The sequence below is a fragment of the Hyla sarda genome, chromosome 2 (genome assembly GCF_029499605.1).
Source record: "Hyla sarda isolate aHylSar1 chromosome 2, aHylSar1.hap1, whole genome shotgun sequence".
In the NCBI taxonomy this organism is placed as follows: Eukaryota; Metazoa; Chordata; class Amphibia; order Anura; family Hylidae; genus Hyla; species Hyla sarda.
Window position 1 is genome coordinate 322,427,454 of NC_079190.1, and position 25,050 is coordinate 322,452,503.

The window sequence follows — 25,050 nt, forward strand, 5'->3', positions numbered from 1 at the left end:
GGCCTCTGCTGCCTTCACCTAATGTGGGGGGCTTCTACTGTCTACACCTAATGTGGGAAGCTTCTGATGCCTACGCCTAATGTGGGGGGCTTCTGCTGCCTACACCTAATGTGGGGGCTTCTGCTGCCTACACCTAATGGGGGGGCTTCTGCTGCCTACACCTAATGTTGGGGGCTTCTGCTGCCTACACCTAATGTGGGGGGCTTCTGCCTACACCTAATGTGGGGGGTTTCTGCTTTTTACACCTAATGTGGGGGGCTTCTGCTGCCTATACCTAATGTTGGGGGCTTCTGCTGCCTACACCTAATGTGGGGGGCTTCTGCTTTTTACACCTAATGTGGGGGGGCCTCTGCTGCCTTCACCTTATGTGGGGGGCTTCTGCTGCCTACACCTAATGTGGGGAGCTTCTGATGCCTACGCCTAATGTGGGGGGCTTCTGCTGCCTACACCTAATGTGGGGGCTTCTGCTGCCTACACTTAATGTTGGGGGCTTCTGCTGCCTACACCTAATGTGGGGGGGCTTTTGCCTACACCTAATATGGGGGGTTTCTGCTTTTTACACCTAATGTGGGGGGCTTCTGCTGCCTATACCTAATGTTGGGGGCTTCTGCTGCCTACACCTAATGTGGGGGGCTTCTGCCTACACCTAATGTGGGGGGCTTCTGCTTTTTACACCTAATGTGGGGGCTTCTGCTGCCTACACCTAATGTGGGGGGCTATCTTCTATGTTCCTACCTAGCTGAAATGGGGACATACTACAAAATTATCAGGAAGGCTAGCTACTACCTACATAGGGGGTTTTCATACAGGGGGGCAGCTATCTGGGGTACTTACCTACAGGGGGCATGACTACCTACCTGGGGGACATTAACTACCTGGGGGCTTTATCTACTATGGGCCACTACCTTCTGGGGACACACTACCTACCTGGGGGCATTACCTACATGTAACTTTCATAAGCAACACCTTATTTTCCGTCCACTAACACAAAATACTCTGGTAGTGCCCCACCCCTCGAGATTAGACTCTGGACACGCCACTGGGTGGAGGGGGGTGCTGGCTACCTACTTGAATAATTAACAGGCTACCTAACTTTATATCTGGATGTCTAACTACTTACCTACAAACCTGGCTATCTAACTACCTACATATCTGGCTGCCTAACTACATAACTACATATCTTTCTACCTACCTACATACCTGGCTACCTAACTATGTACATAGTTTATAAGGTTAAGAAAAGACTGGAGTCCATCAAGTTCAACCTATATGCCTAATGAGTCCCTGCTGAGTTGATTCAGTGGAAGGCAAAAAAACCCTTATACTTTAAAGGGCCAGTGCGCCCATAATTAGTGTTTGCACCTGACACCACATTATAAGTCCTTGCACCTCCCACACTTCCCTGCCGGATCTTCAGTGCCCCTAGCCTGAGATTAAGTGACCCTTATAGCCTGTTAGCCTTACCATGTATCCAGACCTTCCGCTACGTTATTTTACTCCGCACCTTGCCGCCTGCCTTGACCTTCTGCTAGGTTTGACTACGCTCCTGCCTTACTCTTTGGTACCTCGCCTTGCCCAGCTACCTGTGTGGTCGAGCTGTGTCGGGGGTAGCGATCTGGGTGTCGCCTGCCGCAGCAAGCCCATCCTGCCTTGCAGCGGGCTCTGGTGAAGACCAGTGGCACCTTAGACTCCGCTCCCAGATACGGTCCGAGTCATCAGCCACACGGGTTAGAGGATCCACATCCAGCTCCGTTACAGCAAGATCCGGCCATGGATCCCACTGGGGTTCCTCTGTCTGATAGTCCAGATCTCGCTTCCATCATGGTGCTCTAGTCACAGCAGTTGGCCCAGCAGGCACAGCAGTTGCTAACTGCACAGCAACAACCTCCAAAACCACAGCCCCCTCCTGCTTCAGTGCTGCCTCCTGCTCCTGCAGTCATCTTTGGATCAAGACTCCGTCTGTCTCTTCCCGAGAAATATGAGGGGGATCCCAAGTCCTGTTGTGGTTTGGTTACTCAGTGCTCCATGCACATTGAACTCATGGCAGATCATTTCCCTATGTAAGGAGCAAAAGTAGCCTTCATCCTCAGTCTTTTAACTGGAAGGGCTTTGGCCTGGGCAACTCCACTTTGGGATCGCAGTGATGCCCTCACAACCAATCTCCAGGCGTTTCTGATGGAATTTCAGGGTGTCTTCAAAGAACTTGCTCAAGCTTCCTCCACTGGCATTGCTGAATCTTACTCAGGGCAACTCCTCTGTGGGCGAGTATGCCATTCACTTTCGTACCCTGGCATCGGAGTTAGCATGGAATGATGAAGCTCCTTGTGCCACCTTTTACGTTGCCTCCCGCCTTGGAGGCTATGCAGGTGGATCGGTCTCGCCTGACCCCGCAGGAAAGAACTCGTTGACGGACTGAGAATCTTTGCCTATACTGCGCCAATGCGGATCACTTCCTAAAAGATTGTCCTCTGTGTCCTCAGTCACAGGGAAACGCTCGCACCTAGAGTTTGTGGGAGAGGCCTCCCTAGGTGTGAATATTACCTCTCCATGCTTAAATATGATGGTCCAGCTTTTCCTACCCTCCAAAGAGATCATCTCTGTTCTTGCCTTTTTGTACTCTGGCTCCGCGGGAAATTTTATTGATGCTTCCCTAGTACATAGGCATCGTCAGCCGGTGTCCCGCCTGTTAAAGCCTCTGTACATCTCAATGGTGAAAGACTGTACTGTACTGTGCTATATCGCACAGAACCATTGTCTATGCAGATCAGAGTCTTAGGGAGAACTTGTCCTTCTATGTTCTCCCACATTGTACTTCTCCTCTCTTGCTTGGCCCACCGTGGTTGCAACTCTATGCTCCGCAGCTGGACTGGAAAAATGGAGAAGTTCTTTGCTGAGGTCCGCATTGCAACAACCACTGTTTCCACATAGGTATCTCAAAATTGGGACCATCATCTCGTACTTTGCCTGGTTTGCCTTCCTTTGTTCAGGACTATGCTGATGTATTCAGTGAAAAGCAAGCCAAAATGTTACCACCGCATCGTCCCTACCTTTGTCCTATTGACTTGCTACCCTGCACCACCCCTCCCAGGGGCAGAATCTACCCTTTGTCTGTTCCTGAAACTCTGGCCATGTCTAATTACATCCAGGAGAACCTTCAGAAGGGATTGATCAGGAAGTCCTCTTCCCCTGCCGGAGCCGGCTTCTTCTTCGTGGAAAAAAAAACACGGGTCTTTGCGACCATGCATTGACTACCGAGGTTTGAATAAAATTACAGTAAAGAACCGCTACCCACTTCCTTTAATCTAAGAGTTATTTGATCGTCTGCGAGGTGCCAAGATTTTCTCTAAACTAGACCTTCGTGGGGCCTATAATTTGATTCGTATACGTGAAGGGGACGAATGGAAGACTGTGTTTCATACTCGTGACGGACATTTCGAATATTTAGTTATGCCATTCGGACTCTGTAATGCTCCAGCAGTCTTCCAGGAGTTTGTCAATTATATTTTTTGTGACCTCCTGTACTCCTGTGTCCTTGTTTATTTGGATGACATACTCATTTACTCGCCCAATCTCCAGTCTCATCGCTCTCACCCCCGCCAAGTGTTACAGCGTCTCTGTGAGAATCATCTCTACGCTAAACTAGAGAAATGTACTTTTGAAAAGACCTGCCTCCCTTTTCTGGGCTATATTGTTACCAGTCAAGGTCTTCAAATGGATCCCAAGAATTATCCGCAGTTCTGGACAGGCCACAACCTACTGGTCTGAAAGCAATTCAGCGCTTCCTCGGCTTTGCCAATTACTATCGGCAATTCATTCCTCACTACTCCACTCTGATAGCTCCCATCGTTGCGCTCACCAAGAAGACTGCTTATCAAAAAGTCTGGACTCCAGAGGCTGAAGAAGCGCTCAAACAGTTAAAGTCTGCCTTCGTATCTGCTTCTTTTCTGTCTAGACCTGATCCTAGCAAACCATTTATCTTGGAAGTGGATGCTTCTTCATTTGGAGCAGGTGCAGTGTTAACGCAAAAGTCTACTAAGGGGAAAACTTTAACATGCAAATTTTTCTCGAAAACCTTCTCCCCTGCAGAAAAAAATCTATACCATGGGAGATCGCGAGCTCTTGGCAATTAAATTGGCATTAGAATAATGGCATCACCTCTTGGAAGGCTCTGTACATCCTGTTACTATTTATTCAGACCACAAAAACTTGCTCTATCTTCAGACAGCCCATTGACTCAACCCACGGCAGGCCCGGAGGTCTCTATTTTTCTCCAGGTTCGACTTCTACATCCCCTTCCGTCCTGCGGAAAAGAATTTACGAGCAGATGCTCTTTCCAGGTCTTCTGATGTGCATGACCATGAATCTCCTCCGCAGCATATTATTTCTCCTGAACATCTCATCTCTTCAGCATCTGCCTCCCGGAAAGACTTACGTATCTCCCCATACGAACCTCCGAGTCTTGAAGTGGGAAGATTCCTCTCTTCTGGCCGGCCATCCCGGAATTCATAAATCCCTACTGCTCAACTCCAGACAATACTGGTGGCCAACCTTAAAATGGGATGTCATTGATTTTGTCCGGTCCTGCTCAGTCTGTGCTCGGGACAAGACCCCTCGTTCCAAACCAGGGGGACTTCTTCAGCCCTTGCCGGTTCCAGAGCTTCCCTGGACCAATAATGCCATGGCCTTCATTACCGACTTTCCATCTGCCCATGGCAATACAGTCATCTGGGTGGTATTAGATCAATTTTCTAAAATAGCGCATTTTGTATCGTTACCCAGACTTCCTTCAGCCCCACAGCTTGCTAAGCTTTTTCTTCAGCATATCTTTTGTTTACACAGACTCCCTTCCCATATAGTATCTGACCGTGGAGTCCAATTCGTCTCTAAGTTCTGGCGGGCCCCCTGCTCACGCCTTCAAGTTAAGCTGGATTTTTTCTATGCTTACCACCGTCAATCTAATGGACAGGTTGAGAGAGTGACTCAGATCTTAGGAGACTATCTACGTCATTTTATTTCTGCGCGTCAAGACGACTGGGTTGATCTGCTTCCCTGGATAGAGTTTTCCTACAATCATAAAGATTCCGATTCCACTGGTACTTCCCCCTACTATGTGGCCTATGGACTTCACCCTCTTCCTCCTCACCCCTTATCTTCTTCCTCTGGAGTTCCTGCTGTTGATGAACAAGTGCAGAATTTTTCTTTCATCTGGCAGAAGACACGTTGCTACTTCTACCATGAAATTCCAAGTGGACAAAAAAAACGTCCTCCTCCTGAATTTTCTCCTGGTGACAAAGTCTGGTTATCAACTAAATATATCTGTTTCAAGATACCCAGTTATAAAGTTATAAACTAGGTCCTCGCTATTTGGGTCCTTATAAAGAAGAAAAGAAAATAGGATGCCGCTGATCAGTACGGTGTCCTAATAATAAGTTGTAAAGCAGCCAGATATACAGGGGCTCCTAGCAAGTCGTTCATTTTTGTTTCCTTCTCCATCCAGCCCAAACCACTATGAAGACTTCTTCCAGTTATGTCTCGTCTATAAAATGTGCTGCTCAGATGTCCTTGCAGCCTTAACCTCTAACCCAGTGTTTACCAACCTTTTTCGGGTCGGGGCACACCTTGGAAAAAAATATTTCCACGGGGCACCGCTACCGAGGTTGACGAGCAAAATTTAATTAAAAATTAAAAAAGGGAAAAACGGTAGAAAACGTACTGCAATATATCTATTTATCAGTGGGTATGTAGTTTAAAGTGCTGCTTTATACAGAAACTCACCAACAACGTCTTCTCTAATTAGCATCGTTGCCTTCTCTTCTCCATCTGGTCCGGGCCATCATTATGATTTCTTCCACACACAATTCTTCACAGTTAAACCTGCAAAACAAACCTATCAGGCTCCGCAATTTTTTTTACATGGGTGACAGAGGGGTGTAGAAGAGTGTACAGAGTGGTGTAGATTGGTGTACAGAGGGGTGTAGAGGAGCGTACATGGGTGACAGGGGTGTAGAGGAGTGTACATAGGGGTGTAGAGGGGTGTAGAGGAGTGGACAGAGGGGTGTAGAGGAGTGGACAGAGGGGTGTAGAAAAGTGTACATGGGTGACAGATGGGTGTAGTTGAGTGTACATGGGTGACAGATGGGTGTAGAGGAGTGTACATGGGTGACAGAGGGGTGTACATGGGTGACAAAGGGGTGTAGAGGAGTGAAAATGGGTGATAGATGGGTGTATATGGGTGACAGAGGGGTGTAGAGGAGTGTACAGAGGGGTGTGGGGAGGTGTACAAGGGTGACAGAGGGGTGTAGAAGAGTGAACATGGGTGACAGATGGGTGTAAAGGAGTGTACAGTACATGCGTGATAGAGGGGTGTTGAGGAGTGTACATGGGTGACAGAGGGGTGTACATGGGTGACAGAAGGGTGTAGAGGAGTGTACATGGGTGACAGAGGGATATAGAGGAGTATACATGGGTGACAGAGGGGTGTAGAGGAGTGTACATGGGTGACAGAGGGGTATAGAGGAGTGTAAATGGGTGACAGAGGGGTATAGACGAGTGTACATGGGTGACAGAGGGGTGTAGAGGAGTGTACATGGGTGACAGATGGGTGTAGAGGAGTGTACATAGGTGACAGAGGGGTGTTGAGGAGTGTACATGGGTGACAGAGGGGTGTAGAGGAGTGTACATGGGTGACAGAGGGGTATAGAGGAGAGTACATGGGTGGCAGAGGGGTGTAGAGGAGTGCACATGGGTGACAGATGGGTGTACATGGGTGACAGAGGGGTATAGAGAAGTGTACATGGGTGACAGAGGGGTATAGAGGAGTGTACATGGGTGGCAGAGGGGTATAGAGGAGAGTACATGGGTGGCAGAGGGGTGTAGAGGAGTGTACATGGGTGACAGATGGGTGTACATGGGTGACAGAGGGGTGTATATGGGTGACAGAGGGGTGTAGAGGAGTGTACATGGGTGACAGAGGGGTGTAGAGGAGTGTACATGGGTGACAGAGGGGTATAGAGGAGTGTACATGGATGACAGAGGGGTGAAGAGGAGTATTCATGGGTGACAGATGGGTGTACATGGGTGACAGAGGGGTGTACATGGGTGACAGAGGGGTATAGAAGAGTGTACATGGGTGAAAGAGGGGTATAGAGGAGTGTACATGGGCGACAGAGGGGTGTAGAGGAGTGTACATGGGTGACAGAGGGGTATAGAGGACTGTACATGGGTGAAAGAGGGGTATAGAGGAGTGTACATGGGTGACAGAGGGGTGTAGAGAAGTGTACATGGGTGACAGAGGGGTGTAGAGGAGTGTACACGGGTGATAGATGGGTGTAGAGGAGTGTACAGAGGGGTGTAGGGAGGTGTACTTTTTTATTTTTCCACGTACGGGGCGGTATGAGGACTCATTTTTTGCGCCGTGATCTGAAGTTTTTATCGGTATGATTTTTGTATTGATCGGACTTTTTGATGACTTTTTATTCATTTTTTAATGTTATAAAAAGTGACCAAAATACGCTTTTTTGTACTTTGGAATTTTTTTGCTCGTACGCCATTAACCGTACGGCTTAATTAATGATATATTTTTATAGTTCGGACATTTACGCACGCGGCGATACCACATATGTTTTTTTTTTTTTTTTTTATACTGTTTTATTTTTTTTATGGGAAAAGGGGGGTGATTCAAACTTTTATTAGGGAAGGGGTTAAATGACCTTTATTAACACTTTTTTTTTTACTTTTTTTTTGCAGTGTTATAGGTCCCATAGGGACCTATAACACTGCACACATTGATCTCCTATGCTGATCACTGGCGTGTATATACGTCCTGCGTCGTTAAGGGGTTAAGAAAGCCTGCCCGCGCAGCTTGCAGTTGCACGGCAGGCACGGGAGTCCGGCTCAGATGCAGCTCGTTCTGCCCCAGGGCACCATTTTCGTCTCACTGCGCCGCAAGGGAGAGGGGGACGCAGGGGATGCAGGGGACGCAGGGGATGCAGGGGGACGCAGGGGGACGTTGTGTGCGCAGTGTGCACGCAGACTTCCCTTCCCCCCTGCACCATCAGGCCGGGGCGGGGCATTTAAAAAAAATAAAGAAGGAAAGAAATAAAAATAAAAAAATCACGGCAAAATCCTGCGGCACCACGGGCAGTGCCGAACGGTACACACGTGTGCCGCAGCACCGCGGTTGGAAATCACTGCTCTAACCTCTTGACCTTGGTTAGGCATAAGGATATTCTTTATATAAAATAAGACCAGGGCTATTAATAGTATTCAGAATATTGGGCAGATCTAGGTTCTAATCTGCCAACACATTCTACGTTTTTTAAGGTTTTAGCTCCCACTATTGTCACACATTGCCATGTCTGCCCCCTGATCTGAAGAATTATGCTATTGTCATAAGGAAAACGGTCATCCTGTTAACCCACACTAAACCTAATGTGAACAGGTCTCTTTGTACTCCCTATATAAAAGCATCCGCAGGTGCAATACATTACATACACCAGCCATGGGGTTCTACATGTAATCAGATTCTTTACTGTAATCTCTGAACCTCCCACTTGTAGATGTTTTCCCAGAAATGACTGCACCACGAACAAGAGCCGCAACTGTGATTACCTGTTGGGCCCACTTTTGATAACCAATCTCCATTTTTCTTTTTTGATGTAAAGGTACTTTTTGTGACAAGATCTTTGATGTTAGTGCACCCCCTAAAAGCCACCAAGGGTCTATCATGAACTACTTGCCATAAAACTGGCACAACAACCTGGCGAATGTGACCTTTCATTCTTCTATGCCGTTATTTGAATGGACTTTATGTTTCCAAAGTTGCTGTGCACCCCAGGAAATGTAGAGGTGGCCGGCACGCAAGATGAGCTGCTGTTTGCTTGAATGACTTAATTGACTGCTATATACAGTGTTTTGTGCCAACTACTGTGCCTTTGTGGTATAACAGTTTCATTTTAGTGTTTTTGTTTTTTATTCCTTGCATTCTAAAATCCATAACTCTTTTAATTTTCCATCCACAGACCCATATTAGGACTCATTTTCTGCACCTTGATCTGTAGATTTTATTAGTACCACTTTTGTGTATATGTGACTCTTTGTTCACTTTTTATTTCATTTTTCTGGAATGTGATGTAGGCAAAAAGCAGCAATTCCTGCCTTTTTTTTTTTTGTGTCAAAAAGAGAAAATTTATTAAAACACAGAGATAAGGTACATAAACCTTGCACTGCGCGCACAGGCGCTTGGTTGAAAAGGCATAATCAACAACAAATCATCAACTAAGGCACGTCAAAGATGCAGTATGAACAGAAGCAGGCTGAGTGCCATGTAACACAACTAGAACTAGTATTAGTCCAGTTAATGACACATGAGGAGGGGCGGATAAGGGTGAGAGGAAGAGACACTAGGGTTTGAACGGGGCTGCAGGTGATCTAAAAGGAGTAAAGGTAACATTAATAATGGGCGAGACCGGTCCTATGGGGGCGGAGGGTCCTGTTTATAGACAAAATCATAGAGTAAAATAGTAGGACATGTCAGGGGCATGAGGAGAGGAAAGCCAAGGGTCCCATATCCTCTCAAACCCCTGCATGGTATTAAATCTTAAGGCGTTCAATCGTTCCATGACCATAATATTGTTAACACGGGAGATCACCATAGGTAGCGAAAGGTCAGGGGATTTCCATTTAGAGGCAATATGTATGCGGGCAGCCAATAGGATTAACTGAGTTAAGCGAAATAAAGCATTAGGCATCCCATTAGGCTTGTGCCCTAGGAGGCACACTGCTGGTTCACAACTAAACACACGGTTCAGAATGGCAGAAATTAAGTCAGTCACTTGGTTCCAGAAGGTGGAGACTTTGGGGCATGTCCACCAAATATGGAGCATATCTCCTATGTCCGAGCAACCCCTAAAACACTGGGGGGACTTTTTTTTTTTTTTACCTTTACGTTGTTTACCATACTGTATCATTAGCATTATATTTTGATTTAAAAACTTTTTTCACATTTTTTTTTACAATTTTCCCCTAGGGGACTATTGATAGCAATCATTAGACTGTTAATACTGTTCAGTACTATGCATATAGGCATATATAGTTTCCTCAATTTTAACAGTTGCCACTTTCCCAAATGGATCTGCAATGTGCCCTTCGAGAAATATCAACGAATCAGAAAATATTGTAGTGATGATCCTGATTTTTTTAAACAATCCAGGATTCTTCAAGATCGATTTTTGGAAAAAGGATACTCCCCAAAAAATCCTTACAACAGCATACAAGAAAGCAAGTCATTTTAAACAAACTGATTTGATTTTTAAATCTCCAAAAAATAAAGAAGGACACAAAAATAACTTCATAGATGGTCCTGGATGTGACAAGAAACGGAAATACAATTTCATCACTACTTATAATAATGCTCCTGCAAAAATATGTAGAATCCTCACGAAACATTGGCCAATCCTCCTTTCTGACCCTATTCTAAAAAATAGTCTTCCCAAGCAGCCTGTAATGACTTTCTGTAGAGCAAAAACTCTTCGGAACCACCTAGCCCCCAGTAGGCTAAAAGTTATCACCACTAACAACAAAATCACCGCATTAAGATCATATAAATTGGTTGGTACTTTTAGATGTGGGGTCCCTAGATGCCTTTGTTGTAAATGGATTCCTCTGTCGGGCACTGATGTCCTATGTTCACGATCCACTGGTGAAAATTTCACTATTGGGGAAAATAATAACTGTGCCTCCTCTTATGCTATTTATTTATTAACCTGCCAATGTGGGATTCAGTACATTGGCCGCACTGTACAGAGCTTATGCACAAGAATGAATAAACATCTAATATTGCCAATAAATTCATGAAGCACAGTGTTTCTCGCCACATTGCCCTTTCTCAATGTCTCAAACTTATCGGCATGTTTGATTGAATCAATTATGGAAAACAGTCCTAATCGTTATCAACAATTAATAAATAGAGAATCTTACTTGATCTTCCGACTGAAGACGATGTGGCCTGAAGGCTTAAATGAATGCATAGAAAGAACTGATTAATAGCCACTTCAATGGTCATTTTTTATATGAATCTCTAAATTCCCTAGATTTATATATATATATATATATATATATATATATAAACAAGAAAGTTGCAACAGCACTCTAGGTCAAAAAATGGAGGCTCTCAGCGCACTTTTTGATTAAATTGATATATTTATATATATATATATATATATATATATATATATATATATATATATGAAAATCTGAAGCAGCAATCTCAAGCAAAGGCAAATCTGTGGGTGCAGGCAGACTCAGGGACCCCACTCCTGGGTCCAAAATTTGCAGAAACAAAAAAGGGCAGCTGCAGCACACCAGAGCATCCAAAAATGAAAAATGTGTTTTATTCCAACGTTTCTGTGGTCTCACACCACCTTTCTCAAGTCCAAAGTGCAAGTGAATAGCAGTTGTTTAAATAAGAATGATCATGTGATACAGGCATTTGCTCAATTAGAACATAATTAGTATAAATATATAAAATAAAGCAACTATAGTGCAAAAATTAAGCGAATCATCACAATATTACTTAGTGTCAGTGTGTTACAAAAGTGAATAAAATGTCCCCACAATGTGCTATAAATATACATAATTATAGCAGCTGATAATAATACATAATTAACTCACAGGACAGAGAGGAACCACGGCGTCAGGGCTGGCCAGCCTGTGTTGGTAAACAAAGCCCCACGCCATGCTGGGCTCATGTCATATTAGAAGCGATGCTTTCGTGTATGTGGGAGGGAGAGGCAAACAACCAATCACAGGATACATCCACGAGTCACGGGACCCAGCCGCCCGACTCTCACATGACCTCAAGTCACGCAACCGGGACCTACATGCACACGGGACTTCCCCTTAGTAATCCACCAGAGAAATGAATGGGAACATCGCCGGGCACGGAGTGCGGTCACATGTCTGGCGAACGACATCATCACCCTCAACCCTTAAACAATTTACATACAACGGAGGTTAAACTAACAGGTCTATAATTCCCGGGTCACCTTTTGATCCCTTTTTAAATATTGGTACCACATTTGCCATGCGCCAGTCCAGGGGAACAGTCCCTGTCACTAAAGAGTCCGTAAATATTAAAAATAGGGGTCTGTCTATTACATTACTTAATTCCTTTAGAACATGGGGGTGAATGCCATCTGGACCTGGTGATTTGTCTATTTTGATTTTTTGTAGGCGGCACTGTACTTCTTCCTGTGTTAGACAGGTGACCTGTACTGGGGAGTTTACCTTATCTCACTGTATTTCACCTGGCATTTCGTTTTCCTTGGTGAACACAGTGGAGAAGAATTTGTTTAACCCCTTAAGGACTCAGGGTTTTTCCGTTTTTGCACTTTCGTTTTTTCCTCCTTACCTTTTAAAAATCATAACCCTTTCAATTTTCCACCTAAAAATCCATATTATGGCTTATTTTTTGCGTCGCCAATTCTACTTTGCAGTGACATTAGTCATTTTACCGAAAAATGCACGGCGAAACGGAAAAAAAAATCATTGTGCGACAAAATCGAAAAAAAAACGCCATTTTGTAACTTTTGGGGGCTTCCGTTTCTACGCAGTGCATATTTCGGTAAAAATTACACCTTATCATTATTTTGTAGGTCCATACGGTTAAAATGATACCCTACTTATATAGGTTTGATTTTGTCGTACTTCTGGAAAAAATCATAACTACATGCAGGAAAATTTATACGTTTAAAAATGTCATCTTCTGACCCCTATAACTTTTTATTTTTCCACGTACGGGGCGGTATGAGGACTCATTTTTTGCGCCGTGATCTTAAGTTTTTATTGGTATGATTTTTGTTTTGATCTGACATTTTGATCACTTTTAATTCATTTTTTAATGTTATAAAAAGTTACCAAAATACGCTTTTTTGGACTTTGGTATTTTTTTGCGCGTACGCCATTGACCGTACGGCTTAATTAATGATATATTTTTATAGTTCGGACATTTACGCATGCGGCGATACCACATATGTTTATTTTAATTTTTTTTACACTGTTTTATTTTTTTTATGGGAAAAGGGGGGTGATTCAAACTTTTATTAGGGAAGGGGTTAAATGACCTTTATTAACACTTTTTTTTTACTTTTTTTTTGCAGTGTTATAGGTCCCATAGGGACCTATAACACTGCACACACTGATCTCTCATCCTGATCACAGGCATGTATTAACACGCCTGTGATCAGCATTATCGGCGCTTGACTGCTCCTACCTGGATCTCAGGCACGGAGCAGTCATTCGTCGATCGGACACCGAGGAGGCAGGTAAGAGCCCTTCCGGTGTCCGATCAGCTGTTCGGGACGCCGCGATTTCACCGCGGCGGTCCCGAACAGCCCGACTGAGCAGCCGGGATACTTTCAGTTTCACTTTAGAAGCGGCGGTCAGCTTTGACCGCCGCTTCTAAAGGGTTAATACCGCACATCGCCGCGATCGGCGATGTGTGGTATTAGCCGCGGGTCCCGGCCGTTGATTAGCGCTGGGACCCACGCGATATGATGCGGGATCGCGGCGCGATCCCGCTTCATATCGCGGGAGCCGGCGCAGGACGTAAATATACGTCCTGCGTCGTTAAGGGGTTAATATATTTGCCCTTTCATGATCTCCATTTATAATTTCTTCCTACACTTTCATTTTTGATCTTTTTGCTATTTATATAGTTAAAGAACATTTTGGGGTTAGTTTTACTCTCTTTGGCAATGAGTCTTTCTGTCTCTATTTTTGCGGTTTTTATCTGTTTTTTTTACATATTTAACTTTTTTCTCTATAGCTTTTTAATGCTTCCTCACTGCCGTCCTGTTTTAGTAGTTTAAATGCTTTATATTTGTCATTTAATGCCCCCTTAACATTTTTGTTCATCCATATTGGTTTTCTTTTATTTCTGACCCTTTTATTCCCATAAGGTATATACATCTCACAGTGAGAATTTAAGATATTTTTGAAAGTCTCCCATTTAGTGTCAGTATTCTTGTTTTTGAGGACATTATCCCATTTTATATTGTTAAGGGCTTCTCTGAGTTGATCAAACTTTGCCTTCCTAAAGTTAACTGTTTTTGTGGCCCCTCAGATTTTTCCTTGTTGAAGAAGAAGTTATAATGTATTATATTATGGTCATTATTTCCTAGATATCCTTCTACTTGCACATTAGTTACTCTATCAGGTCTGCTGGTTAATATTAAGTCTAGTAGGGCGCCCCCTCTGGTCGGGCCCTGCACCATTTGGGACAGATAATTGTCTTTAGCTCTAGTCAGAAACCTGTTTCCTTTATGAGATTCACAGGTCTCAGTCTCCCAGTTTATATCAGGATAGTTAAAGTTCTCCATTATTATCACCTCATTATGATTTGCTGCCTTGTTTATTTGCCTCAGTAATTGATCTTCTGTCTCCTCCATTCTGTTTGGTGGCTTATAGCAAACCCCTACCAGAATTTTTTTATTTTTATCTTCATATATTTCTACCCATAATGACTCTACATTATCGTTTCCCTCCCATATATCCTCCCGTAGTGCGGCCTTCAGACTCGATTTCACATACAGATGAACTCCCCCCCTTTCCGTTTAGTCCGAATAGACTATAACCCTGTATGTTGACTGCCCAGTCACAGCTATCGTCCAACAGTGAGCATTTACGCCCCACAGGTGTCTGACAGATTTTTGGAACAGTGGTCTGTGAAAATGAAAAAAAAAATTTTTCATTTGCACAGCCCACTGTTCCAAAGATCTGCCAAACGCCAGTGGGGTGTAAATGTTCACTGCATCCCTTATGAAATTCTGTGAGGAGTGTAGTTTCCAAAATGGGGTCACATGTGGGGGGGTCCACTGTTCTGGCACCACGGGGGGCTGTGTAAACACACATGGCCTCCCACTTCTATTCCAACCAAATTCTCTCACCAAACGCCCAATGGTGCTTCTCCTCTTCTGAGCATTGTAGTACACCCGAGAGCAATTTACATCCACATATGGGGTATTTCCATACTCAGAAGAAATGGGGTTACAAATTTTGGGAGGCTTTTTTTCCAATTACCCCTTGTGAAAATGAAAAATTTGTGGTAACACCAGCATTTTAGTGAAAAAAAATTAAATTTTTCATTTTCATGTCCAACTTTAGCAGAAATTTGTCAAGCACCTGTGGGGTGTTAAGGCTCACTGTATGCCTCGTTACGTTCCTTGAGGGGTGTAGTTTTCAAAATAGTATGCCGGGTTTTTTTTGTTTTTTTTTGCTGTTTTGGCACCATAGAGGCTTCCTAAATGCGACATGCCCCCCAAAAACAATTTCAGAAAAATTTGCTTTCCAAAAGCCAAATGTGACTACTCTTCTGAGCATTGTAGTGCGCCCGCAGTGCACTTGACGTCCACACATGGGGTATTTCCATACTCAGAAGAGATGGAGTTACAAATTTTGGGGGGCATTTTCTCCTATTACACCTTGTAAAAATGTTAAATTTGGGGAAAACCAGCATTTTAGTGAAAAAAAAAATTCATTTACACATCCGACTTTAACGAAAAGTCGTCAAACACCTGTGGGTGTTAAGGCTCAGCGGACCCCTTGTTAGGGGGGTGTAGTTTCCAAAAAAGTATGCCATGTGGGGGGTTTTCTGCTGTTCTGGCACCAAAGGGGCTTCCTAAATGTGACATACCCCCAAAAACCATTTCAGAAAAACTCACTCTCCAAAATCCTTTCTGAGCCTTGTAGTGCACCCACAGAGCACTTGACATATGAGGTATTTCCTTACTCAAGAGAAATTGGATGACAAATTTTGGGGGGCTTTTTCTCCTTTTACCCCTTTTAAAATTTCAAAAACTGGGTCTACAAGAACATGCGAGTGTAAAAAAATGAAGATTTAGAATTTTCTCCTAACACACTTTCTGGATATCATTTTGAATACTTTGGGGGGGGGGTGCAGTTTTTATAATGGGATCATCTATGGGGTATATCTAATAAGAAGACCCCTCAAATCCACTTCAAAACTTAACTGGTCCCTGAAAAATTCCGATTTTAAAAATTTTGTGGAAAATTGCTGCAGAACTTTGAAGCCCTCTGATGTCTTACAAAAGTAAAAACATGTCAACTTTATGATGCAAATATAAAGTAGACATATTGTATATGTGAATCAATATATACCGTATATACTCGAGTATAAGCCGAGTTTTTCAGCACGATTTTTCGTGCTGAAAACACCCCCCTCGGCTTATACTCGAGTGAACTCCCCCACCCGCAGTGGTCTTCAACCTGCGGACTTCCAGAGGTTTCAAAACTACAACTCCCAGCAAGCCCGGGCAGCCATCGGCTGTCCGGGCTTGCTGGGAGTTGTAGTTTTGAAACCTCCGGAGGTCCGCAGGTTGAAGACCACTGCGGCCTTCAACATCATCCAGCCCCCTCTCACCCCCTTTAGTTCTGAGTACTCACCTCCGCTCGGCGCTGGTCCGGTCCTGCAGGGCTGTCCGGCGAGGAGGTGGTCCGGTGGGATAGTGGTTCCAGGCTGCTATCTTCACCGGGGAGGCCTCTTCTAAGCGCTTCGGGCCCGGCCTCAGAATAGTCACGTTGCCTTGACAACGATACAGAGGTGCGTTCATTGCCAACGTACTTCTGCGTCGTTGTCAAGGCAACGCCTCTATTCCGGGCCGGAAGCGCGGAGAAGAGGCGCCCCCGGTGAAGATAGCAGCCCGAAACCACTATCCCACCGGACCACCTCCTCACCGGATAGCCCTGCAGGACCGGACCAGCGCCGAGCGGAGGTGAGTACTCAGAACTAAAGGGGGTGAGAGGGGGATGGATGATGTTGAAGGCCGCAGTGGTCTTCAACCTGCGGACCTCCGGAGGTTTCAAAACTACAACTCCCAGCAAGCCCGGACAGCCGATGGCTGCCCGGGCTTGCTGGGAGTTGTAGTTTTGAAACCTCTGGAGGTCCGCAGGTTGAAGACCACTGAGGGCGAATGATGAGAAGAGGATGATGAAGGGGGGGTGTGGGATGATGAAGGGGGGTGGGGATGATGACACGGGGATGATGAAGGGGGGGTGTGGGATGATTACAAGGGGATGATGAAGGGGGGATGTGTGGGATGATAAGGGGATGATGAAGGGGGGATGTGCGGGATGATAAGGGGATGATGAAGGGGGGATGTGCGGGATGATAAGGGGATGATGAAGGGGGGATGTGTGGGATGATGACAAGGGGATGATGATGAGGATGTTAATGACGGGTCTGGATGATGACAGGGGGGGATGAGGTATTTCCCACCCTAGGCTTATACTCGAGTCAATAACTTTTCCTGGGATTTTAGGTTGAAATTAGGGGTCTCGGCTTATACTCGGGTCGGCTTATACTCGAGTATATACGGTAATTTATTTGCAATATCCATTTTCCTTACAAGCAGAGAGTTTCAAAGTTAGAAAAATGCTAAATTTTTAAAATTTTCATGAAATTGAAAATTGAATGAAAGAAAGGATGCAAGTAACGATGAAAATTTACCACTGTGTTAAGGTAGAATATGTCACGAAAAAACTATCTCGGAATCAGAATAATCGGTAAAAGAATCCCAGAGTTATTAATGCATAAAGTGACAGTTGTCAGAATCGCAAAAATGGGCTGAGTCCTTAAGGTGAAAAAGGGCTCAGTCCTTAAAGCGGTACTCCAGTGCTTAGACATCTTGTCTCCTATCCAAAGGATAGGGGATAAGATGCCTGATCGCGGGAGTCCCGCCGCACCCCGTTTGTAATCAGTCTCCGAAGCGTGTTCGCTCCGGGTCTGATTACCGGCGACCACAGGGCCGACGGCGTGTGACGTCACGTCTCCGCCCCAGTGTGACGTCACGCTCCGCCCCTCAATACAAGCCTACGGGAGGGGGCGTGAAAGCTATCACGCCCCCTCCTGTAGGCTTGCATTGAGGGGTGGAGTGTGACGTCACACGGGGACTGATTACAAACAGGGTGCCGCGTGCAAGATCACGGGGGTCCCCAGCGGCCGGACTCCCGCGATCAGACATCTTATCCCCGATCCTTTGGATAGGGGATAAGATGTCTAAGCACCGGAGTACCCCTTTAAGGGGTTAAGGTGCTATGACAATGCTTATAATTACTCTTTTAGTTATTTTTGCACTTTAATGCAACCTATACAGATTTTTTTATACGCACGCACTCATATGCTTATTTGCAATATCTTTTACGTACAGCCAGCTATGTACCGTATTTATTCAAGAACCATAAGAACATTGTTTTTTTTTTAAATTGTGTTTTTTCTTTATTGACTCCTACGTGATGTGCCTTATCCTTATCCTTGTTTTGTATAAATATAGTATAACAATTGTCCTTAATGCGCCTGCCTTGCATTTATGTTAATTGTGTGACCATGGCAGTAAAATCTGTTAGGAAGATTGAAAGTTATGTCATTTAATTGCAGACACAGCACATTATTTGTGGCATAAGGGCGCAAAGGAAAATAACCACAATCCTTTTATATGGCCTGCTGTTTTAACAATTAACGTACATTTTTTCCATGCCCTTTCCTAATATGGTCTTAAATAAGTCTTTATCCATGATGTCCATTTAATAACGTATCAGAAATGTAATATTCTGTGAAAATAAACAATATGTTAAGATCTGTCTGTGGTTTTCCCACTTTATATAGCAGAGTGCCCAAAATGACAAAGCATTTCCTTTCTGTGGTTATCTGCAAATTCCAAAACTTCCTATAATTTAGACCTGGGAAGAATGATGAGGACACATTGCTCATGATGATTGGACGGTGTCCCAACAATTCTATTGTTCTTTGGGAGAGGGCACACAACCAGCATCATAATCACCATGTTGGTCAATTCATGGCTCTTTCAAACAGTTCTTGGACCCATGGCTTTTCAGCTTTTCTTCTATACATGGATACAGTGTAAGTTACAGTTTACTTATTTGCAAAGAAAATATATTTTCCTTTTTAACATTTATTTATGAAAATAACAATGAAGAGGACCTGTTAAAATTTTCATTTCTATGAATTTTTGATCAGGAGCACTAATTCTTTTTTGAAAAGATTAAGTTTACAGATGTGTTTGTTGGCAAAGCTCTATTAAAAAGTATTGATTTGCTCTTCAGCTCATAAGATAGAATTTGCATTTTTATATTTGAGATGCAATGTTGTATGGTGTGTAATATAGTAATATAAAGTGATTATTAAAGGGGCAATTCATGACTTTCAGTATGTAATGCTATTGATGGACAAAACTTTCCTGAATATTTTATTTTACATATGCATTTTTGGCAAAAAAAAAAAAAGCAGCAAAGAAATAAAACCTGTTTGCCCAAAGCCCCTTTAACATATTTGCGCCAAAATGTACAACCTTTCAAAAATGCTGTCCACAGCCAATTTTAGTCAGGTCTGAGCTTGTGTAGATTTGGGACAAATTGTGACAAATCGCTTATAATAAATTTATTTCCACTGCATTAACCCCTTGGGGACGGAGCCCATTATGACGCTAAGGACGGGAGCATTTTTTGCAAATCTGACCACTGTCATTTTAAGCATTAATAACTCTGGAATGCTTTTACTTATAAATTTGATTCCGAGATTGTTTTTTCGTGACATATTTTACTTTATGTTAGTGGTAAATTTTCGGCGATACTTGCATCCTTTCTTGGTGAAAAATTCTAAAATTTCATGAAAAATGTGAAAATTTAGCATTTTTCTAACTTTGAAGCTCTCTGCTTATAAGGAATATTGATATTCCAAATAAATTATATATTGATTCACATATACAATATGTCTACTTTATGTTTGCATCATAAAATTGATGAGTTTTTACTTTTGGAAGACACTAGAGGGCTTCAAAGTTCAGCAACAATTTTCCAATTTTTCGCAAAATTTTCAAAATCTGAATTTTTCAGGGACCAGTTCAGGTTTGAAGTGGATTTGAAGGGTCTTCTGGTTAGAAATACCCCATAAATGACCCCATTATAAAAACTACACCACTCAAAGTATTCAAAAAGTATTCAGTCAGCATTTTAACCCTTTAGGTGTTTCACAGGAATAGCAGCAAAGTGAAGGAGAAAATTCAAAATCTTCATTTTTTACACTGGCATGTTCTTGTAGACCCAGTTTTTGAATTTTTACAAGGGGTAAAAGGAAAAAAATCCTCTTAAAATTTGTAACCCAATTTCTCTTGAGTAAGAAAATACCTCATATGTGTATGTCAAGTGTTCGGCGGGTGCACTAGAGGGCTCAGAAGCGAAGGAGCAACAATGGGATTTAGGAGAGTGAGTTTTTCTGAAATGGTTTTTGGGGGGCATGTCCCATTTAGGAAGCCCCTATGGTGCCAGGACAGCAAAAAAAAACACATTGCACACTATTATGGAAACGACACCCCTCAAGGAACGTAACAAGGGGTACGGTGAGCCTTAACACCCCACAGGTGTTTGACAACTTTTTGTTAAAGTCGGATGTGTAAATGAAAAAAAAATATTTTTCCACTAAAATGCTGGTTTTTCCCCAAATTTTACTTTTTTACAAAGGGTAATAGGAGAAAATGCCCCCCCAAAATTTGTAACCCCATTTCTTCTGAGTATGGAAATACCCCATGTTTGGATGTCAAGTGCACTGCGAGCGAACTTCAATGCTCAGAAGAGAAGGAGCGCCATTGAGCTTTTAGAGAGATAATTTGTTTGGAATGGAAGTCGGGGGCCATGTGCATTTACAAAGCCCCCCGTGGTGCCAGAACAGTGAACCCCCCCACATGTGACCCCATTTTGGAAACTACACCCCTCACGGAATGTAATAAGGGGTACAGTGAGCATTTACACCCCACTGGCGTTTGACAGATCTTTGGAACAGTGGGCTGTGCAAACAAAAAAATTTAATTTTTCATTTTCACGTACCACTGTTCCAAAAATCTGTCAGACCCCTGTGGGGCGTAAATGCTCACTGTACCCCTTGTTACATTCCGTGAGGGGTGTAGTTTCCAAAATGGGGTCACATGTGGGTATTTATTTTTTTGCATTTATGTCAGAACCGCTGTAAAATCAGCCACCCCTGTGCAAATCACCAATTTAGGCCTCAAATGTACATAGTGCGCTCTCACTCCTGAGCCTTGTTGTGAGCCCGCAGAGCATTTTACGCCCATATATGGGGTATGTCCGTACTCAGGAGAAATTGCGTTACAAATTTTGGGGGTCTTTTTCCTTTTACCTCTTGTGAAAATAAAAAGTAAAGGGCAACACCAGCATGTTAGTGTAAAAAATTTTTTTTTTTACACTAACAGGCTGGTGTAGACCCCAACTTTTCCTTTTCATAAGGGGTAAAAGGAGAAAAAGCCCCCCAAAATTTGTAGTGCAATTTCTCCCGAGTACGGAAATACCCCATATGTGTCCCTAAACTGTTTCCTTGAAATACGACAGGGCTCCAAAGTGAGAGAGCACCATGCGCATTTGAAGACTAAATTAGGGGTTGCATAGGGGTGGACATAGGGGTATTCTATGCCAGTGATTCCCAAACAGGGTGCCTCCAGCTGTTGCTAAACTCCCAGCATGCCTGGACAGTCAGTGGCTGTCCGGAAATGCTGGGAGTTGTTGTTTTGCAACAGCTGGAGGCTCCGTTTTGGAAACACTGCTGTACAATACGTTTTTCATTTCTATTGGGGGGGGGGGGACAGTGTAAGGGGGTGTTTATGTAGTGTTTTACTCTTTATTAGGTGTTAGTATAGTGTAGTGTTTTTAGGGTACATTCACACTGGCGGGTTACGTTGAGTTTCCCGCTAGGAATTTGCGCTGCGGCGAAAAATTCGCCGCAGCTCATACTTGAAGCAGGAAACTTGCTGTAAACCCGCCCGTGTGAATGTACCCTGTACGTTCACATGGGGGGGGGGGAGGGCAAACCTCCAGCTGTTTCAAAACTACAACTCCCAGCATGCACGGTCTGTCAGTACATGCTGGGAGTTGTAGTTTTGCAACAGTTGGAGGCACACTGGTTGGAAAACCTTCAGTTAGGTTCTGTTACCTAACTCAGTATTTTCCAACCAGTGATCCTCCAGCTGTTGCAAAACTACAACTCCCAGCATGCACGGTCTGTCAGTACCTGCTGGGAGTTGTAGTTTTGCAACAGCTGGAGGCACACTGGTTGGAAAACCTTCAGTTAGGTTCTGTTACCTAACTCAGTATTTTCCAACCAGTGAGCCTCTAGCTGTTGCAAAACTACAACTCTCAGCATGCACGGTCTGTCAGTACATGCTGGGAGTTGTAGTTTTGAAACAGCTGGAGGCACACTGGTTGGAAAATACTGAGTTGGGTTCTGTTACCTAACTCAGTATTTTCCAACCAGTGTGCCTCCAGCTGTTGCAAAACTACAATTCCCAGCATGTCTGATCACAGAAGGGCATGCTGGGAGATGTAGTTATGCAACAGCTGGAGGTACGCAACTACAACTCCCAGCATGCCGAGACAGCTGTTTTCTGTGTGGGCCTGCTGGAATTTGTAGTTTTGCAACATCTGGAGTGCTACAATTTAGAGACCACTGAACAGTGATCTCCAAACTGTGGACCTCCAGATGTTGCAAAACTACAACTCCCAGCATGCCCAGACAGCAAACAGCCTGTGTGGGCATGCTAGGAGTTGTAGTTTTGCAAGATCTAGAGGGCAGTATAGAGATCACTGTGCAGTGGTCTCTAAACTGCAGACCTCCAGCTGTTGCAAAACTACAAATTCCAGCATGCCCACACAGCAAACAGCTGTCTGGGCATGCTGGGAGTTGTAGTTTTGCAACATCTGGAGGGCTACAGTCTAGAGACCACTATAGTGGTCTCAGACTGTAGCCCTCTAGATGTTGCTATGCAACTACTCACCGGCTTCCGTCGCATCCGGGAGCCGTCCTCTTCTGCCGCACGCCGCCGATCTCCGTCGCCGCCGCCGATCCCCGTCGCTCCGCTGCCTCTGGAAGGGTAAGTGGACTCCGGCGCCGCTCCTCTTCGTTTTCCCCGTTCTGCCCCGCCTATTGTGGGAGGGCAGGACGGGGAAAACGAAAGTAAACCCCTCCGCCCCAGATCTGCTATTGGTGGTCGCGTCTAGACCACCAATAGCAGAGATAGGAGGGGTGGCAACTCTGCCACCTCACTCCTATCGCTTTAGGGGGATCGTGGGTGTCTTAGACACCCGCGATCCCCCTTCTATTCTGGGTCACCGGGTCACCATAGACCCGTAATGACCCGGAATCGGCGCAAATCGCAAGTGTGACCCCCCTGGGCATTTGCACGGGGTGCCTGCTGATAGATATCAGCAGTCACCCCGGCCCGGTCCCCGCCCGGCGCGCGGCGGGGGCCGAAATTCCCACGGGCGTATGGATACGCCCTTCGTCCTTAAGTACCAGGACGCAAGGGCGTATGCATACGCCCTTCGTCCCCAACAGGTTAAAGTTACTACAAGTAACAACACACCTTGATTTCTTGTGTAAATTAAAAGTAGCAGGAAAAGTTGCAAAGTTAACACTGAGAAAAATCCTGCGACATATTAACCCACTTTTATAACACAAAAAGCAGGTAAATCCTTTGATAAATTCCGCCATGGTCTTTTTTTGCTGATTATGGAAAATGCACATGTAAAATTTTGGTGGCCCAGTACAGGAGTTGCACCACTATACCCTAGCTGCCCTGTCCGGCAGACTCCATCATTTGACCCCTGGGCCCCCCTTCACCTATTTCTTGTATATATCCCCTCCAGTGCCTATGTTATATAATGTATTATACCTATAATGTGTTATGCCTTTAAGAAATGTGTCATGTGATTGTAACCAGGGAAAGTACCAGTGACAATGTGGTCTACAGGGTGACCTATGGGACCCCTCCTAGTCTCCCCCATGTAAGCCTTGGGTGGAGCTAGACAGTCTCTAGGAGTCTTTGCTAAGCTACAGTGAGGTCAAGCCCTAGGTGTGTGTCTGGAGTCCAGAGGAGGCCAAAGCCTACCATGCAGCCACAGATCCACAAGTCCACTATTCCCCCAGGTCCAAGTCAAAGCCTGGTAAGCTACAAATGGGGTATAGTCAGTCTCAGTCAAGTCAGTCCAAGTAAAGTCTGCATGGCCGTGCATCAAATTGATCAAGTCTACTATAAGATCCCAGCAAGCCCTGTGGTCTCTAAAGTAATGGTCACCTGCTTGGGCCTAGCCAAGCTGTATAGACTGTTACACCTGTCTGACTCAGTAAAGCTGCCGTTGTTCCGTAACTTGACGTCAGAGTCATTATTTGCCCCGCGCCTAAACCAGGATCCAGCGGTATACCTTTGGGTGGTGTAGAGGATAAACCATGCCCTGGTGTCACGAACACAAGGGGTTAATGCCATCTTCCCCTAGGGAAACTCCATCTGCCCTCATCACACCCTCACCGCAACTTTTGGTGTCACGAACAGGATACGTGTGTGCGCCTTATGCCTAAAGTCCCCCCCCCCCCCTTGTGTCCAGTATTGCAGAGTAAAATTTGCATGCAGATGTGAACAAAAATTGCTCCAGAAAGTCTACGGGACTTTGTCAGTAAAAAGTGTTTAACCCGAGGCGCTTGTGAAATAGAGGGGGAGGTGAAGAAAAGACTGTTATCTGCCATTGTGGACTGTCCTAGAACCGACCATGTGTAAGATCAAGTCCGAAGTTATGTTGCGTAACAACCATTGCCTGTACCTGAAAGGGTTAAAGATGTGCACACGAAAAATGTCCTGCTCTGGTCAACGTCTCGCCCTTGGGCGTGGAAACCATGTTGCTGTATCAAAATCGAAGTGGAACTGTAAAGATCCGCCCCTTGTTGCCTGGGGAGCAGAAGTCAGTGCTGCACCACTGACGTACTTCTGGCCAGCGACCATTTTCTCGAAGCCCTGCATAAAAGAAGCAGCCCTGCCGAATCCTTTCAGTTTGCCGGAAGTCTGTGAGTAAAGCAACATGGCGGAACAGGCAAGCACAAGGTCAGAGAGTCCCAAGGTGGCACCGGAGGCCCGGAAAGTTTCCGCAGCGCAAATGTTTCAGGAGCTGTCAGATTGTCTACAA

At 44.6% G+C, this 25,050-nt stretch overlaps 1 protein-coding gene and 1 long non-coding RNA gene across 2 annotated transcripts in view; one reads left to right on the forward strand and one right to left on the reverse strand.

Moving 5' to 3' along the window:
- LOC130357924 (uncharacterized) overlaps positions 1-25,050 on the reverse strand; it is a 102,536-nt gene that overhangs the window by 51,366 nt on the left and 26,120 nt on the right. The gene's annotated exons all lie outside the window — the stretch shown is intronic.
- The window catches only part of LOC130357922 (uncharacterized), a 60,224-nt gene continuing 54,008 nt past the window's right edge, over positions 18,835-25,050 (forward strand). Inside the window, exon 1 of the mRNA XM_056560675.1 lies at positions 18,835-18,934. Within this exon, the coding sequence (XP_056416650.1) occupies positions 18,856-18,934 (79 nt within the window). The 5' untranslated portion in view covers positions 18,835-18,855. The remainder of the gene's footprint in view (positions 18,935-25,050) is intronic.